This window comes from Pseudonaja textilis, chromosome 3 (genome assembly GCF_049901715.1).
Source record: "Pseudonaja textilis isolate UNSWEBS1 chromosome 3, rPseTex1.2, whole genome shotgun sequence".
NCBI lineage: Eukaryota > Metazoa > Chordata > Lepidosauria > Squamata > Elapidae > Pseudonaja > Pseudonaja textilis.
Window position 1 is genome coordinate 154798421 of NC_141992.1, and position 26185 is coordinate 154824605.

A 26185-nucleotide genomic window follows, 5' to 3' on the forward strand; every position below is an offset into this window, starting at 1 on the left:
TTTTTTTGCATGTTCAATGTAATATTATTTTCCATGTCATTCCTGTAGCCTGTCATTTGAAAATTCATTTTCAACTCAGTCTCAATCTTGTCAGTTAAAACTTATTGCTTTTCCATAACATCTTTTAAATAGTCTATAGAGGCAGACACTTGTACAGTTAATGATAGAGCTTTGTTCTTTGCCATTACTTTTTAATTTCTTTATCATACTGTAAGTGTTCTGGAGAACACTAAAAATAATTTACCGTGTTAAAAATAATATAAATAACTAAATTTCAAGTTGTAGATTATTTGTTAAGTTCAGCACTCCATAAATAGTCTTTCATTCTTATCAGTGATGAGAAAGATCTTCCTCCATAACTCATTAGGAAGAATCACTAATGGAGGACTCTCAGATTGTGACTCCTGGAATTTGTGAAGAAATGAAGTTAATGGAAATGTGAGCATATATTCTGATCTTCTCAGGACAATTTCCAATACATTTTACCTTATAAGTATGGCTGCAGTTGAAAGTTAATGCAAATTCACAAGAAATATACTTCGTTTTCAGTCTGTTCTACTATTCTACAGTCTGTTCTACTGATATTTTCATTCTGTTCTACTGCCTGGAACCTGTTTTCTGAATTGTAAGAGGATGTCAAACATGTGCATTTTTAAGGAAGCAATCCAATAAAATATTCTGTTTCTGTCTATATGCCCGTTTATCACATAAGCTTTGGACACATAATGTCCAAAGCTTTCCACTGTGCTACTATTGATATCAATGGAAAGATTGAATTTCCTCCTTGTTTTTTCCCTTCCAACTCTCCCATTATAGCTGGCTGGTGAATGTTACTGCAAACCTAATGTTTGTGGAGGTCCTTGTGATACTTGTGAAGCTGGTTATCATGGCCTGGAAACCAAAAATTATTTTGGATGTCAAGGTACAGTATGGCTTTTAAAAAGCAAAACTGTGATACAGAATAATATACAGTATTTCTGAAAAGATGGTTTATATATTATTGCTATTTAACAGCTTTATTCACAAACATTTTGGAATGTATCTTGTAAGTATACAATTTTGAACCATGAATAAGTAAAATCTAGGAGGTTAATCCACCTTAATCAACTTCAGTTAGGATAGTGAATAGGTATTTCAAGAGACGCAAGGGCAAGACAGAACAAGCATCAAACAGAGCTCCCATTCATAAATTGGCTATAGTGTAATACAATCAAACTCATTTATAATTGTAGCTTTTGATAAATATTATGCTTAAATAAGATATATTTTAAAATAGATGGCCAATATAATAAATATTCAATGTTTTGCAAAATATTTTAGACTTTAGTATACAGTCATTTAGAAGATAGAAGATAATGGTGTCTTCTTCAGTAGTGAACCTCACTAAATGATAGACAGACTAGTATTGGAAGTGCCATATGACCAGACTTCTTATAAATGAGATAGTCTTCAACGTTCCTTCTCATTCTGTGATTGAAAAACATATTGTTCATCTTTCTTTCTATAGAAACCCACAGTACTTCTAGTAGTGTGTTGTGTTTGTTATCTGACCAAAAGTTAATTTGATTCTATTTTTCATTGGCAGGATGCAAATGTGATGTGGGAGGGTCTGTAAGTCACGTCTGCAATGACCTGACAGGTGACTGCCAGTGCAGAAGTCATATAATTGGGAAAACTTGTACAGAGTAAGTAAAATGGGAAGATTTGTTTGTGGCATCCCTTTTTAGTTATGCAAAGCAGGAACATCACAAGCCATCTATGTTTTTCCTCATGCTGCAAAAAACACACAAGGTTTAAGGAAAGAAAAACAGAATAACTACAAAGTGTAATTTGTTAGGCATTATTAGGCATTTTCTATCTATCTTCATGATTGATAATTTAGTATGAAATAAACTGTGGTTATATACAAAATTACAATTTAAGTAGCAATAGCAATAGTACTTAGAATTATATACCTCTTCAAAGTGCTTTATAGCCCTCTCTAAGCGGTTTAGAGAGTCAGCATATTGCCCTCAATGATCCGGGTTCTCATTTTACTGACCTTGGAAGGATGAAAGGTTGAATCAACCTTGAGCCAGTGCAGACTGAACTGCTGAACTATTGGCAGTCGACAGTCAGCAGAAATAGCTTTCAGTACTGCATTCTAACCACTGCACCTGTACTATGTTCCTAGATGGATTTCATGGGGCTGCACCCCAGTTGTGAACATCACCCAACAAGCTGCCCATTTGCTCCTTTCTTTTTAGTTTTGCTTTTGGTGAAGGCAGTTTTGTTTAAGTCTGATAGTTTTCTTGTAAGGATTGTACTATTCCTCTTTTCTCTTTTTATATTAATCTACTAAGTACTTAAGTATCCATGTGTTATAGCATGAATTGAATTTAGGATTATTTTGAAGTTGTTTTTTAAAGACAAAGCAGGAAATATGGTACTTGAATAAATGATAAAATATATTGTTGATGTTAAGTAAATCCATCTCATCCTGGGCACCCTTTTTTTGAACTATTACCATCTGGCAGATGGTACAGAATATTAAACACACCAATAGGCTGAAAAACAGCTTCTATCCCAGGGCAGTAGCTCTTTTGAATTCTACTGTATAGTGCAGCGTTGAGGGTCTTCGGTTCAATGTATGGAGTGTGAAGGATGTGTGTTTGTGTTTATTTTAATGGTCATTATGTGCACTGAAGATGGTGTTTGATTTCATTGTAAGAGGTGCAGTGACAATAAACTAAACTAAAAACTAAATTAAAGGTTCATGCATAGGCACAGTGTACTTTGTTAGGGATCCTATGAGCTGGAGGAAAATTGTTGTCTTAAATGCAAATTTTCCAATGGCTTGTGAAAAACAGAATGCTAAACAAATATTTGACCCAGTAAACAAATAGAGTCTTATGTTAATATATAGCACATTGATGTTTAAAAAGAAAGCCAGACATTGTTATTATCTCATTTATGAAAGGCCTGAAAAGAATTATTACTTTCCTGATTTACATCACATGAAGTCTGAAATTGAGGATGGTACATCTCCTAATGGAAGAGGAGTCCGGTTTGGTTATAATTCTCAAGAATTTCCTGGCTTCAGTTGGAGAGGTTATGTGCAGATGTCTTCAATACAGGCATGTACTTTACTTTGGTCCAGATATGTTGTGTGAATTAATCCTGGTCTGATTACACCGTCTCTCTAATTCTGCTGGATTAGATTTAAATTTTAGATTTGCCTACTTCCTATCTAGATTTGTCACCTATCATCCTTAAGGCAATAGTTGTAATCTAACACATTTGAAATGAACAAGGTTGGGAAAAACTGTTTTAGGTGATGAAAGAGGAGATGGCAAACACAGCATTCTTCAATAAAATTTGGTTTCTTCATTACACTGTTTGCAGAAAGACCTAAGTAGTGATTCCATCTAATTTTCTTAGCAGTAACTAAGACATCCTGGAACAGCAGATTGATATATACCTATAATTTTTTTTCACAACAATTAGCTCCTTAGGTTTTATATAAATCTTGGGATCCCATGGTTTTTCTACAGCCATATAGCAATAGCAATAGCACTTAGACTTATATACCTCATTATAGTGCTTTACAGCCCTCTCTAAGCAGTTTACAGAATCAGCAATTTGGGTGTCATTTTACCCACCTCAGAAGGATGGAAGGCTGAGTCAACCTTGAGCCTGGTGAGATTCCGTCTGCCAAATTACAGGCAGCTGGCTCTAAGCAGAAGTTGCCTGCAATTACTGCACTCTAACCTCTGTGCCCCCAGGCTCATTTGACATGCCTCTTTTTGAGCAGTGGTGTTGGGAATTAATAGAATTCAACCCACTAAGAGTGACTGTATGTTACAAAATCAGAATTTTTATATGAAAAAAATATTGGTAGTCTTATCACAGAAAAGGAGAAATATATTCAGAAATTAAATTACCTGTGAGTTATGATTCATTAATTGAATTTTAGTGGCATATCTTTATTTAACATTAGGATTTAGCATTAGAAATCCATGTTTGCCCAAACACCAATTAAAATATAATTTATATGTCGGGTTAAATTGAAAGCAGCTTGTTGACAACACTGGGAGTTATTCTCAGTTATTTTCTGTGCCAGTGATTTATGAGACATGAGATTACAGCCCATCTGCTTTCATTGTATTGGTCAACATCATTTTTGAAAATAAGAACAGTGAGAGTAGGACTAATTTATTTGTAGACTTCTGAGAAAAAAATGCTCTGTTTCTATACAAATATACTTGAAATCAAATTGTTACATTTCTATGAACATAATAAAAAGAATGATTTTGAAGAAAATGATTGTCTTCAAACAATTATAAGAAGAGGCATAATACATGGAACTCTTTCCAACTGTATTTCTTGCACTGTTAATGATAGGGAGCAGGGGTGGGATTCTACCAGTTCGTACCTATTCACTAGAACCAGTTGTTAACATTCCAAGCAGTTCGGAGAACCGGTTATTAGAAGGAATTACTGGCCTAATCCTGTAAGGAAGGCAGGAAGGAAACATTCTGGTGTTTCTTACAGAAACTGCCTCTCCATTAACCCTTATTACATTCTTGGCAGGACTAGACATCCTGTCTCAGGAACATTTCTGGAGTTTTTCCCCCCTCCTTTGCTGGTACTTTGCTTGTGTGGAGTGACCATTCAAAGTTACAATGGCACTGAAAAAAATGACTTATCACCATTTTTCACAGTTATGAGAGGTCAGGCAAGGAGATGCGTGCCTTGATGTGAGTGATATTGAGTTGGCCACGCCCAGCCAATAACATGAGCCATGTCCACCCAGTCACATGACCACCAAGCAACGTCCACAGAACCGGTTGTTATTTTTTTTGAATCCCACCCCATAGTGAGTTATAATACAATATTAATATATTAAAGGGGGAGATACCCTATTTTTCAAATACTTAATATAAAGTTGGCCAGAGAATGATCATAATACAAAGTATATAATATTTGATTATTGGAATGAAACATTTCACCAAATTAGTATCAAAGGTAATTGGATACAACAGTCCCTCACTGATTCACTTGGCAATCGTACCAGAAATGAAGACTCTGAACTCAATGGGTTTTACTCTCAGGAAGATGAATACAACAAAGTAGCCTTGGAGATGAGCCTCAGACTATTTACAATAAGGCATTATATCTAAATATATCAGTTTATATACTTGACTGGGTTTCATTGGGAATTGCTTTATTCTTTATGGACCTAGAGTAAAGTCTACACATAGTGTTGCATTTTCTAATGTTACTAGATGTTTCCTGTCTTTCGGTGGTAGTATTAAGTAATTTGCTTTGCTGTCCTCTTCTTTGCTTCTTATTTTCCCAGCCAGAGGTGGTAGTTCCTGTCACTGTGGCTTCTCCTAAGCTCTTCCATCTAATACTGCACTATGTCAGCTTGGTTTCAAAACACTCTAAAGGGAAGATCTCAGTTGCTGAGGGAAAGCATTTTGACCCTAATAACACTTGTAAGTGAATTACATTTCTTGCTAGGTTTTCCTGTCTTCTCTCTTCCTTATTTCAGAAAAGGCTTCTTTCTCTATGTATTAAGGTGCATGTCTATATCTATTTATAGAGAGAGAGAGAAAGAGAGAGTTTTTTTTCCCCCTGATAGATATTGAATATTTTGCTTGCATGGCTTACCCTTTTGGCACTTTATGGCTGTCTATCTTTTTCTTGTTTTATTAACTTCCATTTTACAGAATGAAGTCAGGATAACTTTGAGTGTGAAGAAACCAAAACCCTATTTATTTCATGTTATCTTGAGGTATATAAATCCTGGAACTGCAATAATATCTGGCCACATAACAGCTTATCAATCTCGGACCTTAAAAGGTAGGTAAGCAGGACTAATGTAGAATTTGGTGAATAATGTGCAATGAAATTCAGTGCAATACAGAGTGTATTTAACAAGGCTTGTTTACATAATCCAGTGTATTTCATAGTCTCTTACTCCATGTTTGATTTTGGCAGCTTTCATTTTGGTCAGGCCTCTGGTGTTGCATCAGCCATGCATTTTTTTTTCCTGCATGCACATTGTATTTCCCCCCCCCCCCAACACACATGTAGACTGTGCTTGTGCAACATCAGTCAGTTTTCTTAAAGACCAGACATTGCTTGATTTTAACACCATATATTTCATTAGTGGCATTTGTCCTTTTGTGAGTCTGTGTTCATTTGACTTAGTACACTATCCCAGCCTATTTATGTAGTTCAACATAGTATCTGGCTCTGAAAATAGGATAATTCTGTGATTAGTTAATTGTTTTGTGTGATCATAAATATGTGTGTTCTGAGTGATTTAAATTACAGTTTTCTTTGACTAAAGATATTTGAAAGCTCACACAACTAAATTCAAACAAAATTGTAGGCAATACATTGAATTGCCACCCTGACTCAGTTCAAGAGTCTGTGGGCATCTCCACTAGAATTTGGGTGATCTGTCTGTCCTTATTTATGGCTACAAAAGTGACATATAAATACTTAGTGGCGGAAATATCCTATTTGGTAATGAATCCAGAACAAATTGTTTTAATCACTCTTGATATAAGCAGGGTCAAACTAAAGAAAAGTATAAAGCCCCCAGCTACTCAGGTGTCGTGCTCTTCCTTAAAAATTTTTTTTATTTATCTTTGAACAAGTGATTATGAAAACAAGCCCTATTAAACAATATTAAGCATATTAAACAATTTTCAGTTGCTGTACTTTTCTAATATCCTTTGTTGTCACAAAGGATGTCAGCATGTGTATGTCATACTCACGATCTTCATAATTAATCTATATTTCTCTCTGCTTGCCATTATTAGATCTTTAGTGCTGACAGATATATCTTAAGGTGCTTTTAGGAAAAGTGATTTTGGCAGACTTGCTTTTGGCTTTAATCATGTGCCTTTAAAAGCTACTAATTGCAGCCCCTATGTAGCAAGCTATGTTATTTGACAGGGATTAGAACTTGAAATATGGGTGCTTTGTCTGAAAGGTTAATACAATGTGAATAGTGCATACACTGAGCTTTGGTTAGATGAGTGTTTCTCAATTTGATAACTTTAAAATGTGTGGGTTTTGACTCCCATAATTCCCTACCCAGCTTGTTTGTGAAACATTAGACTAGGTGAATTATATATCTTTACAGCTGTAGATTGTGAGTGCTATTAGAAGACAGTTACAATTGGTGGACATCTTATACGGCTGATAACTTTTTTGAGCATTAATTCACTTGAAAATTTAAGTTGGTTGCCACAAAGTAGATAAAGTTTGCTTTTGATGAGTTTCATGGCTAAATTTAGGATTCTTTTTATTTGAATGAAGGTATCATAAACAGCAAACATTTTTGAATTTATTTACCTGAGAATAAAGTAATTGTCTCCATGTTCTTGTCTAAATTGGTTCCTCAATTTACGTATCCAATTCTGGTACTTTTATCCCAATTGCCAACTTATTCCACACAATGTTCATATAGAAACTATATTTTAATCTTGCTTACAAACCAAGATTTCATCTGTAAACAGAGGTTATCTAAAGATGCTCATTTCAGATGTCAGAGGAAATTCCAGCTTTAATAAAGCAAATTGTGAGCTCCAAAGCTGGGTGCAGGGGGAAATATGGACACGTGGCTGTTCTGTTTTTCTAAATTACACTTTATTTTTTTAAGATCTTTGCATTAGAATCAGGCTGCAGATTCTCCAGGGAATGATGTCCATGCTGGCAGATCATGTATGGAAATGTATTTCAGTCCTTTCCTTAGCCCCTTCATTGGCTGACTATCTAATTTGAATTAAGTAATGTTATTGTTGGATAAATAATGTTCAGTAAATTATTAATTTGATTGTTTTCCACCAGGGACTGATCAGAGCAAAGACATCTTCTTCCCACATAGTAGAGAGCCAGCTTTTGTAACTGTTCCAGGAAAAGGTTTTGCAGATTCATTTTTATTGGGACCTGGAACTTGGATGTTTAAAATCATGGCAGAGGGTGTACTTCTGGTAAGAAGATCTATCACAATAATATTTATATTTTCAGAAATTAATTCTCTGCTAAAGTACTCCCAAACAAATAAAAGGGAAATGTCTATTCAGAAAATTAAATCTCACACTGGTGTAAAGAATGAGTCAGGCACAAGCTTCAAGCACTAGTACTAGAATATGACTTATACTTGAGATTCATCCCTGTAAAGGCAGTAGGAATCTGATGAATATGTTGAATACAGAATTGTGCTTTTGAACCACAATTGCACATAGGATTATTATTTGGGAATTTGTTTCAATATGGGTAGACTACATATAGATTGATAACTGTTATGTGATATGTGAGTTGTATTATTAATCCTGAATGCACTTTAGCCTGAACCTTGCTTGCAAATATATAGTATTACCTTCTCTAAATTGAGTATTCTCAGAGGTGGGGACTTTTACTTCCAGTTTCCCAGCCAACATCTCTATTATTGAGAATTCTAGAAATCTCTGCAGAATGCAAGGCCGTAGAAAGTGGTTTATTAGATAATTTTGTTGAAACTTTAGTATAATACATTAATAGCTATTAATATGCTTATGCTAGTATTGTTCTATCACTTTAGGATTACCTAGTGCTCTTACCGAGTGACTACTATGAAGCATCCATCTTGCAATTTCCAGTTGTACATCCTTGCATATATTCAGGATATATCAAAACAGATAAGTTAGTATTTCAGGGACATAAATGAATCTTTTATTATGAATCTCTAAAATTTATATTGATTATCCAGTTAAACACTTTCTTTTTTTATTTTCAAGCTGTTTGCAGTATGAATACTTGCCAGTGGACAAATATCGCTGTGTTTTTGGCACAGAGGTAACATTTTTCTTGCATAGGGGAGAATACAGAAAAACAACTTTCCAACAGCCAACGGTCAAACATCCAGTGATGTCTCATATTAGTGGTCAGGAGGTAAGATATCCTTATAGGATGAAATTGGTTACATAGTGCCTGCAGCAGAGGTGGTATTTAGCAGGTTCTGACCAGTTCTGGAGATCCGATAGCGGAAATTTTGAATAGTTCAGAGAACGGGCAAATGCCACCTCACTGGAGATTTTACAGTATCCTTCCCCTGCCATGCCCACCAAGCCACGCCCACAGAATCGGTAGTAAAAAAAATTGAATTCCACCACTGGCCTACGGTATCTCCTGACAGTCTGTGTAACTGAAAACACGAGAGAGGATATATATTGTGTAAAAATACTGTAGAGACAGTTCTTCCTTCCTCCACGGTGTGTATATGTGGTTAGAATGGCGTATTGCAGGCTAACTCTGCCCACTGTCAAGAGTTTGATCCAGACCAGCTCAAGGTTGATTCAGCCTTCCATCCTTCTGAGGTCAGTAAAATGAGGACTGAGATTGTTGTGAGCAATATGCTGACTCTGTAACCCACTTAGAGAGGTCTGTAAAGCACTGTGAAACAGTATATAGGTCTGAGTGCTATTGCTATATAATCATCCCTCTCAAAACAGGGCATGATAAAATGTAGCATCTGTATCTCTCTCTGAATGCTTAAGGGAAGGTGAACTGTTGTTACCCCTCTGAGGTAAATCAGACAGGAAACACAATGAGATGAACTAGTTCTACTTTATTGTAAGGCTACATCAACAAAATCTTGCAAGTCTAAAAGTACAAAATTCCCACCACTACTTATAACTGCTTGATCAATAAGGGCGGGTCCTTCCTATGTTTCTTTTCCTGACTGTTAAGCCACTGGGGCTCCTGCATCTCTTGTCTGGTTGTTTCCTAGGCAGCACCTCTTCCCCTCATTTCCCAAGATCATCCACACATTCTATTACAATTGTATATACCATTTTGATAGCTTCCTTGTTTGCCTATATATTTGATACACCATGTGTCAGATTGACACGTTTTTGTTTTATACATCTCCTTTCTGGATCCATGTGCACATTGATAATTTTGAGGGTGTATTGTGGGTGCTCCCACAAAGCTATGGCCAACAAGTGCTTATTTTAGGACTGCCGTTGTAGATATGAATAATTATGAAATACGTTTTTTACTAGAAATCAGACTGATGTGGTTGTCCTACCTCTATCTGTTTATACTTCAGGATATCCCAACTACTTTGCTTCTCTTTTTCTGGGCAAGCCCTAGGAGTCTTCAGAAATACTGTATAAAGATGACTCTGGGTGGTAGAATTTTGTTTTATAGCACTGTACTAAAAATCTAATTAAAACAAAATGGTAGAAAGACTGCTAATGCCAAAGAGATATCTGCAAAGATATAGACACCATGCTGGAAGTTAAATGTATAGGGAAATTATTAACCCTGGAGAATTCAGAAGAAAATAGGTATTATTTTCCTAGTAAAAAAGCATCGACAGGTTTACTTCCCTATAATGTTAATCTTCTTTGCTTTAAAAACTTAGGTGTTTATTTAGTGCATGAAGTAGCCACCCCTACGTTACTCTGATGACATCCAATTATTTCAATCTTCTTTAGGTGAATCTTCAGATCAAACTGAAAGTTCCACAAGTTGGCCGTTATGTAATCCTCTTTGAGTATGTCACAGTTTATGACCTAATGTATGTCAGTAATGTAAAGACTGAGAGCCTTGGACAAGTGATGGAGGCTAAAATTAATATATACAGCTGCAAATATAGGTGAGAAAAATGTAATAAGTTTATGTTTTGGGCTTTCATCATCTAAATATACTTGTCTTTTCTTCCTTTTTTTGACTTAGACTTAGAACTTAGACTTAGAATAACTTTATTGTCACTTTGAACGTACACTAATGTACACTTTCCTGGGGTTCTTAGTTTCCAATGTATTCCTTTTCTTTAACTCCTCTATTTTTACCTGATAAAAATAGCACTCTTAATAACATGTTTGTTTTTCAGGCTCAAATTTTTGCCTCTGCTTTCAAGAAAACAGTTGTAGTTTCTCATGCAATTAGACACTTACCATTAATTAAAAGGTTTTTTTCTTGTATAATTGAAGTGTGGGGTAATATGTAAAGACTTAAAACCATTCCTGTTACACTGAAATGAATATAGAAATATTTTTAAAATATTAAATATCCTCAGCAAACTTAAGCTAAGAAAGGGCAGAATATGTTTCAGATTCTACTTCTTGATAGCAATATTATTATATTTGCATCCTGCATTAAGGGGATGATTTCCAGAGGAATGAAAGGCATTTTGATTGCTATTTCTATTGTTGAACTATAGCAATAATTTAAACATTTCTTTGTATCGTCAATCATGAAGACTGAGAAGTGAAACCAGGAGTGGAATTATGGGCAGTTGTATAAAAGCATATTTTTGGTTTTTTTATCCACTATTCCTGGATTAAATGCGTATTTCAATGTAACTTTTTTATTAGGCAGAAAAAAAGGCAAAAAACTTATTTGAAATTGGAAAGTATTATGACTTACTAACTAATTTTAAAACCTATTCCAGCTTCCTCTGTCGCAGTGTTGTGATTGATGATATGGCTCGTATTGCAGTTTTTGACCTTTTGGCTGATACAACATTACATCTCAGATCGTCAGCTTTAGATTTTCTATTGGTGAGTTTCTTACATTTTCCTGAACAGGATATCAAGACAATATGCAACTATTTTATACAGGAAATATAGGATGCTATTTTATTCCAGCTCAATCAATTATCTTTCTGTTCTATATATCGGCTTTGATTTCTCTCTTATAGCTTTATCCACTTGTCATGATTCTATCCAACTTTTCTCCTTTGCTGCTTGCCCATCTCCTTTTATATCCTTCTGTCCATCAATGATCTTGCTCCAGTGGTGGGATACAATTTTTTTTTTACTATTGGTTCTGTGGGTGTGGCTTGGTGGGCATGGCTTGGTGGGAGTGACAGGGGAAGGATATTGTAAAAACTCCAGTCAGAGGTGGTATTTGCTGGTTCTCCAAACTGTTCAAACTTTCTGCTACTGGTTCTTCAGAACTGGTCAGAACCTGCTGAAGACCACCTCTGTCTTGCTCCCAACCTCACATCCAGCTTTTCTATAGTTCCAGCCCAAGACCCTTCCCTTTTCCTTCCATTTTTATTTCTTGTTAGCATCACTACAGGGAACTGAATTCAGAAGAAGTGTAATGAGAAATATACATGTATGTGTGAATATTGTATTTTGTCTGCACAGGAGAAAATATAGGTAGTCTTTGTTCAGCAACTAATTGCTTGGTGACTGAAGTTACAACAATATTGAATAAGGACTTACACCTAATCCTTGTCGTTGCAACTATTGTATTGTCTCATGTTTGTAATTCAGATGCTTGGCAATCAGCTTGCAATTATCCCATGGCAATGTCTTACAGTCATGTGATCACCATTTGCAACCTCCACTGCCAATTTCCAACAAGTGAGTGGGGAAGCTGGCAGGAGTCATAAATGGTGATCACATGATGTCACATCTAACAATCATGTGGGATTCACCTAACAATGGCAAATGGAATTGCTGGAACTGCCTTTGTAAGCCAATGCAGCCACATAAAATAACAAAGCTGAAAGGGACCTTGGAAGTGTTCTATCCAACCCTCTGCTCGAACTGGAGACAAAATGTCATACTTTACAGCTGCATTGCTTAGCAATGGGGTTACTGGTCCTAGTCACTATCATTAACTGAGCACTTTCGGTATATAGGTATATGATTGTGTTTAAGTGTTTTTATGAGTGTAGAAGGCAACACAAGAGGAATTAGTTAGTTTGCAATAGTGGTGAATATCTGTAGCTCGGGAGTAGGATGCGGGTGAAAGTTCATCCTCCAAGCTTATGGGTTGGTTTCCAAATATTTCATTACCAGGCTAGGTAACATCTTCCGTTTCATTGTTCTTCTATTTAGAAGGGCTTCAGGGATGGGTGTGTCAAGTGAGATTCTTATGATGGGTCTTGAGATGGGTCAGGTGTGAGTCATCAGTGAGTCTTGTGATGGGTTACCTTCAGATCCTCACTTGACTGTGAAATTTACTGGGTAGCTTTGGGCCAGTTCTCTCTCTCAGCTTACCTAAAGGAAATCTCCACATGAGCCACCTTTCTCAGAAGACAGTCAAGCTGTAAATGTATGGTTTTTCTGGAACCACACAGTACACTAGATAAAACAATCACTTCTCTAGAGAGTCCTCTGTTTGAAAGGTTCGAATATGGTAGTTTTTATTCTAAGACCTTTGCTGCCACCTTTTGGTATATGAAGATTTAATCTTTCTATGTCTTCCTTCTCTCCTTAATAAAAGCAAATTTAAGACAATACAGTGAGTAAATATTGGCCAAGTTAATTGTGTGTAATGAGCTCTTCTCAATGCACCATGCTGCACTTATAGTACACTTACACATCCTTCTAAATATAAAAATACTGTAGGGCAAAGCTTTACATCCAACAAGTCCTGTGCTCACAAGTCTCAACAAATTGTGTTAGTTTTTAGCTAGAAAGCTTTCTTATCTTTATTTTTTCTCGAAGCATAAATAGAAGTTTAAATAATATGCAGCCCCCGTTTTCACATCTTCCTGTTAATGGGGGAAAAGTTAACAGGCACATTGTCTTTCTTTCCTAGCATAAAATTTGCATTATTCCAATTGAGGATTTTTCTCTGGACTATGTGGAACCTCAAGTTTATTGCATTGCAACATACATCCATGGTTCAAGGTAAAATACTTCCTTCCTTTTTGCTTCCCACAGAAGTGAACTTTAAGACTTAGCAATGTTAATATTCTCAGTTTGCTCAGCATTTTGGGACTATTTACAATGCCCATTGCGTAACATAGCTGTCATTCCATTACTTTAACATAAGAAACATTGATTGAAGTAGTCAGTCATATTTAATCTTAAGACTTTCCTCTAGATAAATTATGGCATTTTGTCTATCAAAGGATTTATGTTCAAAGAATAATTTTGCTGTTTCAGTCATCATTTGGTAAATCCTTTGGTTATGTCCTAAATGTTGACTATACAGTTGAACTTAAATTAATCCAATTTTCCTGATTCATACAACACACTGAACTGGCAACTAACTATGTTGCAAGGATTAGCACAACATGCTAGGGTAAATGTTTTGCAGTTTGATTGTTGTGGGAACGGAGTTTTTGACTTCACAGTCTATATTTTGAGGCATATTTTATTCTGTTCAATGAGCATTTTTGAAACATGCCATATTTGACATTTATTTGGCATTCTTCTGTCTTTAAAGTGCCTCCTGCATACCATTGCAATATGAAAAACCTCTTGAAGCTGTAGTTTTGGATGCTCGCAGGGACAGCAAAGTTGTAGAAGGGTCAAGATATGTGGTCTCCACGGATTCTTTGAGTTCTCCTTTATTATCTCTTCACTCAGCTAATGGTGTGATTCTGTCTTCCTCACGGGTAATTTACCTCTTGCATTAAAGTCCAGTAGGAACTTTAAGCCCATTGGTTTGTAAATATTAATCTTACTTTTATGGAGTTGAAGGACTGAAATTCTTTGAGTACTTCTCTTAATGATTTGCAAGATGCTGACAACTAGTAAAGAGATGTAGTAACTCAGATGACTCTTGAAGCTCATATTCCATATGGATATTCATTTTGTCATTCCACTTGGTGGAGTTGAATACTTTATAATTTTCTATATCTATGTTCTGTGGTGAGTTTCTGTTTATATCATTAGAAAGTCAGTGTATATTCATTCATTCATTCATTTAATTTATTTGCTGCCCATCTGGTTTTGAAATGAGTCTGGGAAGCTTACAGCATTAAAAGCCTTAAAATCATAAGATAAATATTTCAAAATTGATAAAAATGGAGTTACAATCAAAGATAAAAATTAGAGTTACAAGATGTGTGGGATCTGGGATTTCCTCTTAAATTATCAACCACCTCCAATGTGATGCTCTCCTGTTGGAGCTCCAAGCCATCTAGCTATCTAGCAGAGCCAAATCTCAGGGCCTTATGGAAGGTTGAAAGGGTGAGTGCTGATCTCATCTCAGAGGGTAAGATGTTCCAAAGGGCAAAAGCCACAGCAGAGAAGGTCTTCTCTTGGATCGCGCCAGTTGAAAATCTGTGACTGATGGGGCCTGCAGATGCCTTTTCTGCTGGTGTGGTTGGGGCAGGCCAGTCCCACTGGGATAAGATGGTTCCTCAAGGATCCTGAACCCATGCCATGCAGGGCTTTAAAGGTAATAACCAACATTGAATTACACCTGGAAGCAAACCAGCAATCTTTGCAACTCATGGAGCAGTGAGGTAACATGGGCCACCTTAGGAGACCCAAGAACTGCCCAGGCAACCCTCTATGCTAATTGAAGCTTCTGCATGCCCTTCAAAGGTAGCCCCATGTAAAGTGCATTGCAGTAATCCAAATGTTAGATGGCCAGGATTTGAATGACTGAGTGTAGGGACTCCCAATCCAGGAAAGGCCACAACTAGTTCACAACACAAAGTTGTTTGAAGTCTTTCCTAGCCATGACTGCCACAAACTCTTTGAACAGAAATCACATCTCCAGAACACCCCTAAGTTGCAGACTGGGTCCATTTGGAGTAGTGCAACCCCATCCAGAATTAAGGTAATTAAAGTCCTGGATTTTGAAGCTCCATGTACCCAAATCCATTCAGTCTTGCCAGGGTTCAGCCAAAGTCTGTTCCCCCTCCAGGCACCCCATAGCTTCCAGTCATCAAGACAGGGCAGCAACAGCAGTACTTGGATCACTGTGGTGGAGATGATACCTCAGCCTCTGATAGTGAATGATCTCAGCCATCAGCTTCATGTAGATACTAAACAGGAGTGGAAGCCATGCGGCATGTCACAAGAAGTCAGCCATAGGCTGAACTCTTACTCTTTATCAATGCTGATTGAGCTAAAAAGGAAAAAAAAGGCACCAAGTTGAAATTTCAGAAAGTGGAAAAAAGGACTATAATCTTCTACCAGTAATATTGCTTCGTTTATAATAAAATTTTACTATGAACCACACTATATCAAATTTCTGAGAAATATCAACCATGTTTAGAGTAGCTAAAGGAAGAAGTTTAACTGAGGGCAAAGAATGGAGCTTTACCAGCAAACTGAGAATGCTCTATATTGGTGTTTGATAGATTACTGTTACTTACAATATCAGCTTCTATAGTCTAGTAGAGGATTGTAAAAAGAAGAGTAGTGAATTGCTGTTGTTTTTCTTCACAAGCTGCAACTACTTGAAGTCATTTACAGTTTCTAAAAATAGCTGAAGTACCATATAGTTGAAATATCACACTTGATGAGCAGGTTATTTTATTTCTGTTCTATTTTAGTTTTAAGTAATTTCCTGGCAAAGAGAGGGTTCAAACAAAAGTAGGTCAAAAAGTTTTTTTCATTAAAGTCATCAAATGTCTTTCACATCATTTTCGTATTAAATCAAGGAAAAATTAGTGCACAAATATAATGCTCAGTGTTCACTTTGTGATGACCAATATATTAATTTCCACATATTTATATTAACAGAACCAAATTATCCTGAATGGGAGAGTCCCACATATAGGCCGATATGTGTTTATCATACATTTTTACCAGCCAGAAAATCCAACATTTTCAGTGCAAATATTAGTGGATGGAGGACAACTTTGGTCAGGTAACCTGGACTTAATGTTTTAGTTTTTTTCAGACATTTGAGTTTTCATAGATTAGATATGTCCTCATCCCACTTTTTCTACCTGTTCTAGGTTCTTACAATGCTTCATTTTGTCCACATATTTCCGGATGTCGAAGTCTGCTAATGTCTGAAAATCATATTGAATTTGATATCCTTAAACATGACATCTCAGTCACTATGAAAATTCCCAATGAAAGAACAATGGTATTGGTAAGTTTAAAAACTGCTTAATTTTTAATTGAGATACGGACTATCCAATTACATTTACTTATGCTCTGGTAAGCTAAAGCTTCAACTGGCCTTCCATATCCTGCCAAATGTGTAAAACTGCAATTAAGAGTTCCTAGCCATGATGATCAGTAGCTGTGATAGCTGCAAATCTAGGGACTTGTAACTCCACATATCTTGGAGGGTCCTGAGTAAGGGAAAATTGATTTGGGCTATTGCACTATGTTGCACAAAATATGGCCTCAAAAATTGCTCAAAAATTGCTCAACACTATGTTTTGTTCAATACTGTATATACTACTGGTAAAACTTGCCTGTGGGATTGTTTGTAACCTTTAATTAGATGATTTTGGAAAGCAAAGGGCAAGAATTATTAATGGGCTAACTTACAGAGTACTGTGACCCATGAATCTTGTGGGAATGAAATTTGGAGAAGTTGTTCCCACTTCAACATCGTAGTATGCCTGGTGTGGTCACCCTGGCCATGTGATCCTCATTACTTGAAAGCTTCCCATAAGTCAATGGGGAAGCCAGAAGGAATTAACGTGATTGCTCACACTCCTTGCTACCTTCCCAATAACATAGTTTTTGTTCGTGGAAAGCTTGCAGAGAAAAAGTCAAGGGAGAACATGGCAGAGAAGGTTGCACGTTGTCTCCGGTACCGTACATTCTTTGCCAGCCCGTCAATACTTGCATCATACTGGACACTAGCTCACTCTCTTGCTTCCTCCCTCATCTGGCAGCAATTATTTACCTGCCTGCTGGTGAAGGGAGGGAGGAAAGAAGGAAGGAAAGAAGGAAGGAAGGAAGGAAGGAAGGAAGGAAGGAAGGAAGGAAGGAAGGAAGGAAGGAAGGAAGGAAGATACTTCCTACCAACTTCCCACAAGGAAAGTCAGTGGAGAAGGCCACAGGAAATTGGAATTTGCTTTTCTTCACAATACTTTTTGTCCAACAGTGGCCATTCTTTTTCTCTATTTAACTAAGGAAATATTTCTAAAACAATGTCCATACATGTCATAGGTGTCTAGTTATTATTAAGCTACTAATTGGGATTAGATTGCCAGTAACACATTTTGCTAGTTTCCAACTGCATTAAAAGTTTTCAAAAACAATTCAAAATATTATTATGTATTTGAACTTGGATATATATTAGAGGGGACCATCGTGGCTCAGCAGTTAAAGACACTGAGCTTGTCAGCTGACAGCCTGGGTTTGAGACCCGAATCCTGCACAACGAAGAAAGCTCCTGTTGCTTACCCCAGTTCCTGTTCACCTAGCAGTTTGAAAGCATACAAATGCAAGCAGATAATTAGGTACCACTTTAGTGGGATGGTAACAACATTCTGTGCACCTTTGGCATTTAGCCATGCTAGCCATATGACAAGGGAAATGTCTTTGGACAATGCTGACTCCCTTGCTAAGAAATGGAGATGAACACAACTGGACAGGGGAAACCTTTACATTTATCTTTATACATCGGAAAGGTCTTCTTTTCATAAACTGTTTAAATTCTACATACTCTTTCAGAGACCTTGTTCAGAATCACTCTACTTCTGGGCAGACGTTTCTCATTTGTGTTGTTCATCTTCATCTTCTCTCTGACATTTATTTTTTCATTACTTTCACAAAAATCTTGAAATCATTTATTGTCTTTGTACCACCCCAAAATACTACCCTGGTAAAATATACTCACTACTCTTGGTTTCTAAAGTGACCATCTGAAAAGTGTGCTTTATTGGTTGGAACACAATTTTATGTGAGCAGAAATTATTACTATTCACAGAAGAGAGGGAAGTAATTTCATTCCCCTTTCAAGATTTGCTCTGGGGCAGACGCTTCCTAATAATGGGGAGAAGAGAAGGGACCCAGGGAGCTGTAAGAATAAGAGAGACAAAGGCAAGCCCCATTTAGAAATGGACATTCCCTCCTTCATAATTATATGACTATTTAATATAATTATGTAAAGATTTAGAATTGTTTTAAATAAATAAATATTAAATAAGTATTTTAAGTTTTTCACCTTTTTAGGACTTAAGTGCAATGCAAGTGTTTTTCATACATGTGTGCACAACCTTAAAATGCATGGAAACTGTCTGGAAACTGCATCAATATTTAACTTTCTAAAATATGCAATTTTATTTTATTTTAAAGGAGTATATCCTGGTTGTTCCAGCACATAGCTACAACTACACACTTCTTCATAAAGACAGTGTGATTCGTTCAACAGATTTCATCAGTCAGTGTGGTGGAAACAGTTTTCACATTGTGTAAGTCACCGAATATACATAAAAAGAAAGATGGATTATGCTAAAAGCATACTAAATAAACGTGTTATATAAATGTAAATTAAAATGGGCATAGCCTTTTTAATAGTGCAACTCAGATGTGCTGTCCTTCTATCCTTCTGTTTTACAGTCCTGGCAATTCCTCAGAATTTTGTCGAAATTCAGCTCGATCACTGGTGGCTGCTTTTAATGACGGGGCACTGCCATGCAATTGTCACAGAAAGGGTGCCACCAGCGCTGCTTGCAACCCTGATGGGGGACAGTGTAACTGCAGAGCACACATCATCGGTCGCCAGTGCACCAGGTGTCAGACCGGTTACTATGGATTTCCATTCTGCAAACGTAAGTAGCCATTCCACATGGGAGAGATTACCCACTTTTTATAATGCTGCCCAAAACCCAAATATTTTATTTTGTTGTTGATTTCCTTGTCAATTTAAGGATTTTGCTCAGAGTTATTCATTGAAAACTTCCTGCTTTGTTTGGATGTAAAGAAGAGCCAAGAAGAATGCCTGGATGTAGAAAACACGCATTCATATCTCAGCTTCTTAAACTGAGATGTGATCATTCAGATATTATTAAGTATTTGAGATTCATCTCCAATGTATTATTTCTTGTTCAATTACGTTAAGCAGCTTCTGCAGTAATTTACATAACATTGTAGAGGGAGCCATGTATTTGATAAAAATGACTACTATTGGTTGAGCATACGTATGTTCGATCAAATTTTTCAAAGAATTTTGTAACGAGACAAAATAAGTTCCAATGGATTATTTTTCCAACAAGAGCAATGTATGTAATTCAAATATTCTTTGGATATGAAATAATTTATGTTCTTATTCCCAGCTTGCAGCTGTGGAAGGAGTCTTTGTGATGATATCACTGGAAAATGTATTTGTCCCCCACAAACTGTTAAGCCTAGATGTGAAGCGTGTGTGAGGTTGCACTTTGGATATCATCCACTTATTGGCTGTGAAAAGTGCAATTGTTCAAGCAAAGGAGTTATCCGTGCTATGAATCCTGAATGTAATAAAATTGATGGACAGTGCAGGTATGTAAGTATTTCTATGATAGAATGGTTTTTATCCCCTTTTTTTGCACAGTAGGATGCTAATTTTAGACTGCAGAATTCACTAATTACTCTGGGTCAATCCGTTATTATTAGTCATACATCCTTCAACTGACTTTTGAGAGTGGCTTACCAGGGATTTTATTCCAGAAAGTTAATTCTTGAGATGTTCTGCATGAAACATGGACATTACTGCTTTTAAGGACTGTGGCTACTGACTCCGTTCCATTGTTCAGCACTGATGTATTTTACTTCCCAGAGGTAGTATCATTTTAGTTGTTGTTCTCCCATACAGTGAAAGGGGTAACATTGGAACAGGAAGCAATGTTTACAGGGTGTTTTGTTAGGGACAAGATTAAGAGCCTATTCTATCTTTCATCTATGTAGCTAACTATGTATCTTGTCTATACATACATTCACTTTAGTTCAATGTTTCTCAGTCTTGCCAATTTTAACATGTTTGGACTTCAATGCCTCAAATCCCACACCATGGTCACTAGAGAATTCTGGGAGTTGATGTCCAGATTTCTTAAACTAGCCAAGACTGAGAAACGCTGCATTACCTATACTCTTTTACTGACAAAATATCTGTGTTTTAGCATTTTGCTATAATTCTGTATGAAAAGAATTGGATGGCTCTTATCCTAAAGCTGAGAATGTTTCATATGTAGTGAACTTTTTATAGTAGGATGCTCCATGATGATCCAATTACTTCAGAGAGCTGAAAAAGAATAGTTTATTCTATTCTATGAGCCACTGTGGTGCAGTTGTTAAAGTGAAGTATTGCAGGCTACTTCTGCTGACTGCTGACTGCCTGCAATTTGGCAGATGGAATCCCACCAGGCTCAAGGTTGACTCAGCCTTCCATCCTTCCGAGGTGGATAAAATGATGAACCAAATTGTTGAGGGCAATATGCTGACTCTATAAAACTGCTTAGAGAGAGCTATAAAGCACTGTAAGCAGTATATAAGTCTAAGTGCTATTTATATTGCTATTCTTTACTACTTAGTAATTATTTATAATTATAGGAAAACTTTCTCTGACAAGGTTTCATTTTAAATTGAACAGTTGGTTTATTGAACAACAAATTGCTTATTTCAGTACTGTAGGTAGCAAGCTGAAATAGAAAGGGGCATGAATGAAATTCTTCCATGTAGTTATAAACATTAAAACATAAATGAGATTTGATACAGTGGCAACCGTATTTCATTAGATATAACAGAGTGCTATATATTTAATTGGTTAGGGCCAATCTGTTAAATGGGGGTGGGGCAGAATTACAAACATGAGTAATTCACGAACATTTTTTGAGGGTTATTGCTGTGGGGTTTATCTTAAACTATCCTTGGTTTCTAGAGCCCTTCTAGTATTTTTTCAGCCCATCAATATTCTTGATTTTTCTGATTGTTTTATGGTTGAGCTGACATTTGATTTTCTCTGAGACAATATATTTGGAAAGAAGGTGGTGTAGTTGCCTATTCCAATGTCATTTTCCAACCTACCTAACTATGTAATATCTAATTCAGTGCTAACTTAGGTCTCCAATCTTTATGTTCCTAAGTTATAATTTTTTATATTTTTGTTACATCAAAACTTACCATCCAGTATACCTTTATGCTTTATCATATCTGTTTTTGGCATTTGGCATAAGTAAAAGAAAATTTGCTAGCCACTGGAAAAGAAATGCAAAATTTAGTAAGATAATGTCTTTAAGGAATGAAGAAGATCCACTCAGCATTTGGGGCAGGTTTATTTTATAGCCTTAATTCTAACCCTGCATCCATTACTCTATCACATAAAATCAGTTTTATACACCAATCTGATCTCCTGAAAAAAAACAACCCTTTTTAGAACTGACTTTTGGCCTTTGTTTTGTTGTTCAAGATGTCGATCAGGAATAGCAGGGCGGCAGTGTGATCATTGTGCTCCTGGTTCTTATGGTTTTCCCAACTGTAAACCTTGTAAATGTAACAGAGGAGGGACAGAACGGGACATCTGCAATCCACAAACAGGAGTTTGCCTCTGTAAGGTCAGATGCTTTGACATTTCAAAGTTTGTGTGATTATTTTATGTGTCCTTCCGTATTCAACTTCCTTATTCAAATAATTCTCATTCTCATAATTACTTTAAAAATAATATACCTAGACATATGTCTCTAGAAGTTTTAGTATAGTAGATTGTATAGATCTATAATTAGGTTGTGAAAATAGTTGATTTTTGAGCACACATTGCATCTCAGTTCTTCAACTGCATTTAATAGGAATGTGGAAGAACTATTAAGAAAACATTGAATGGGTTTGTTTATAAATTCTCTGTTATTGTAAACAAAATATTGCTAGGAAGTCTCCTAAAGTTATTGACCAGTTTGTATACTTCTGCTTTTCCAGCAGTGCATGCATCTTACCCAACCTATTTTGTCAATTGAATAAAGGGAAATATATTGCAACATTCACTCTAGGTACCTATTTCATTGAGAGATCAAATACTGAGGGCTCATTGAGTGTGGAATTAAGTTTGTAGCAACTTGCCAATCAGTATTATTTAGTTGTGACCCCACATTTTAATAACACTTCTGAATATATGAATTGTTCACTTGATGCCCTAAGTATTATCAGAATATCATAGTATTTCCAGAAAAACTTTCCAAGAATTATAGGGATTGGGTATCTATCAGCACCACATTTATTTATTTCTATTGGCATACCTTGTCCACTTGTTTTAAATCAAAAAGGCTCTTGATGGATGCAGCATCAATTTTCTTCCTCTATTGATAAAATCCTTCATCTGTGTATAATACCAGTACAATGCAATTTATTTTCCATTCATATAACTGTAATTGTTGCAATATGATCATAATCAAAGCAAAAAACTGAAGTGCGCTTTGACACAAATGCTGTGGTATTATTAACGCTCTGTGCTGCATTTATCAAATATGTGAGGTAGACAGGCTTCTCACAACAGTCTTTATAGTCTAATTTTTTACTAGGAATGCAGGAGGGCTTTGGCCTTTTTAAATTTTCTCGTTAATTGAATGATCTGTCCTTTTGGAACTAAGGATAGGAGGGGAATGTAATTATCGACTTTCATAATTTTCCAGAATTCTTAGTTCAAAAAGCATTTGAGTGTATTTATAAATATGTCTCTTGAAAAATATATTATTGGTAAAAGGCTTATTTACATGCAAATGTGTATTTTTTAAAAAATAGGATAATATGTAGGATAATATGGAAACAGAAAAGAATAGAAGCATTCATGCTGATCAGAAACAGATTTTTGATTTCTCATGATTTGATCAAAAATATTGGGTGCATTCAGCGTGAATCATTTAAGTCACACAGCAATAACATTTATGTCAGCAGACTTCAAAGATGTCTGTGTGGAAGGCCCCTTATTTAAACTGACAATTGACTGTTTTGTACTTAAAAAAAATTCCTTACAAAAGAGATAATTTTAGTATCAACTGTGCTATTGAGTACTGAAAGACCATGGAGAAACTGTCTTGAACATTTACAGCTATTTTTTTCTCTCTCTATTACTGCAAAGTTTTAAGTGGAAACATTTAATGATTTATTCCAACTGACTTACAGGAGAATGTTGAAGGGGTGCAATGTGACATGTGCCGTTCAGGATCGTTTTATCTGAACCCTGCTAATCCCAAAGGTTGTACTACTTGCTTTTGTTTTGGAGCCACCAATATTTGCCACAGTGCAAATAAACATAGAGTCAAGGTATGCGATGCTACATATATTTTCCCCCCCTTTGGAGATCAGATAGATCAGATAGCCAAATATCTGTGATTGGAATTTTGCTTTGTATGTTAAAAGCAAAGCTTGATTGAGGCTGAAATGAGCACCAGACCTCTGATTGTAGGGTAGCCAGGGAATTGAACTGACTACACACAAAAAAGTAGTGGCTTTCCAGATTCTAAAGCTGTTCATCCTAAGAGAGAAATTTACAAGAACATTCATTACTTTTAACATTAAAAAAAGAATGACAGAAAGTCTTTTATCAGTCATCAATACTGTTCTGTTTTCTCTCTTTGTTCTGAGGATTTTAATATGCATTTTCCCCTTTCCTGTGTCTTTATGTCATTGCTGTTCTTTGTAAAGTCATTTTATCCTGTTGAGTTTAAAGCTATTTTTTTTTTAGCTTTCAGCAGGTTTTTGCAAAACCAGGTTGCCTTGTTTGTTTGCCATAAGGAGAAGTGTTAACGTCTGTCACAGTTGTAATGCCCAAATTGTATTTCTTGTCCCAGAGACCAATGCCTCTTGGGAAATTTTCCTGCTTCTTCAGAAAAACTCCTCACTTGTGAATCAGGGAGTTGGCTTTCCATCATTTACTCCATGTTGCAGGGTAACTTGCAGAAGGAGTTAGAGAAATGTACCCATGTGACTGATTAGTATGCTCTGTGCCACTGCATTATGATACAACTTGTGTCTTGATGGGTGGACAATTTCCCTTCTGTGATGTTGGAAGCAGATCTCCATAGGTAAATTTTACAGCCAATATTTTATAATGACAAGAAAACTTTTGTTTTTATTAGGAATCAGAAAGTCTTCTCACTTAAGCCAGAGAAGAAAAAGTTTCTATCAGAAACAACTCCATCTTGCAAATTAACTTTTGTGTTGTGGGGAAATTTTAGTTTGAAAGCAAAAAATTTGTGTCTCTCCTCTATTTTACTATTAGTTTACCGACATGAGAAACTGGCATCTGGAAGCAGTGGGTAATGCCATGAGTATTCCTACAACTTTCAATCCTATTAGCAATAGTGTTGTTGCTGATGTCCAAGAATTACCTCCCTTTCTGCACAATTTATATTGGGTGGCACCATCATCTTACTTGGGGAATAAGGTATTTTGATCTTTTCTGTAATATCTCTCAAAATTGTCCCATTATCATCTCCAAATACTATTTTCTCTTATCTTTTTTATTTTATTTATAATAGCCAAATGCAGAGTGGGCTCCCATGTGGCAGACTGTAAAGCATAGTTTATGAATTGTAGCAGTTGGATTCATACAATATGCTAAGCCAAAACCAAACAAATCATAGTATCACTTAGAACAAAGTGAATTCAGGCAAAGTAAGTTCCTAGCAAGTGACAATCTGGTACATCAGTAAAAAGCTTTTTAATGACAAAGGTTTTTTTTTAATTTTCTTGACCTCTACCAATATTGGAAATGTGATTGAAGATATTGTGACGACTAAATATTATCTTAAAGAATAAAAACCAATTTCTGTATTTCCTGTAATTTGTTATTTAGCTTTCTTCATATGGAGGATATTTAAGTTATCAGTTGAAATCCTTTGGTTTACCTAGTGAAGGCATGGCTCTTCTGGAAAAAAGACCAGATGTACAGATAATTGTAAGTCAAATAATGCATATAAACATGAATGCATCATCTTAACTTTAAAAAGCATTTACCCTTCACCATTTATTTTCTTTGCTTCCATGATGCTTGCTGCATAGGCAAAATGTGAAAATATGAAAGTCTGAGAGGTCTTTATTTGAATATGCCATTTTGATAACTCTTGTTCCTTAAGTTCTACTAATTCTCAGGAAAATACCTTTTTTTTAGACACAGGTCTAAAGGTCTTCCAGAAAGAACCTGTGTTCATAAATAGCTTGAATGAGAGATTACCAATGCAGATTACCCCCATGCTGAAGACTTGAGGGAAATATATAGTCAATAAAGAAATGAATATGTGAACTGAGAGTTTCCTCTAATTCTGAGTTTCCCCAGCCCGGTAGCTTCCAGATACATTGATTGTCACCTGTCTTAATAAGGCTTTCACACTATTTCTATTTGTAGGTATCCAAACTGATGTGCTATGCTTATTCTCTTATTCTTATTTGTTGAAATTTATTAATACTGACAATATTTCTAAAGTTAATACAATACTAAGAGTAAAAAACATTTCTGATACCACAAAGGTTTACACAAAGGTTTACACATTGTTAGTTACATGTATTTCCATTGACATGTAGCTATAATCATGGCAGAAAGCACTATC

At 35.9% G+C, this 26185-nt stretch overlaps 1 protein-coding gene across 2 annotated transcripts in view; it reads left to right on the forward strand.

Moving 5' to 3' along the window:
• The window catches only part of LAMA3 (laminin subunit alpha 3), a 130063-nt gene that overhangs the window by 39319 nt on the left and 64559 nt on the right, over positions 1-26185 (forward strand). Inside the window, exons 17-36 of one of the 2 annotated variants that reach the window (XM_087931160.1) lie at positions 817-922; positions 1586-1685; positions 2960-3116; positions 5342-5480; positions 7852-7994; positions 8585-8685; positions 8781-8934; positions 10485-10645; positions 11444-11552; positions 13552-13643; positions 14185-14356; positions 16443-16569; positions 16661-16800; positions 18969-19084; positions 19233-19444; positions 19949-20153; positions 22057-22201; positions 23760-23900; positions 24859-25023; positions 25435-25536. In XM_087931160.1, coding sequence (XP_087787286.1) covers positions 817-922; positions 1586-1685; positions 2960-3116; positions 5342-5480; positions 7852-7994; positions 8585-8685; positions 8781-8934; positions 10485-10645; positions 11444-11552; positions 13552-13643; positions 14185-14356; positions 16443-16569; positions 16661-16800; positions 18969-19084; positions 19233-19444; positions 19949-20153; positions 22057-22201; positions 23760-23900; positions 24859-25023; positions 25435-25536 — 2787 coding nt within the window. Of the gene's footprint in view, positions 1-816; positions 923-1585; positions 1686-2959; positions 3117-5341; positions 5481-5714; positions 5848-7851; positions 7995-8584; positions 8686-8780; positions 8935-10484; positions 10646-11443; positions 11553-13551; positions 13644-14184; positions 14357-16442; positions 16570-16660; positions 16801-18968; positions 19085-19232; positions 19445-19948; positions 20154-22056; positions 22202-23759; positions 23901-24858; positions 25024-25434; positions 25537-26185 lie in introns of both variants that reach the window. The other variant, XM_026699292.2, reaches the window with a different exon arrangement.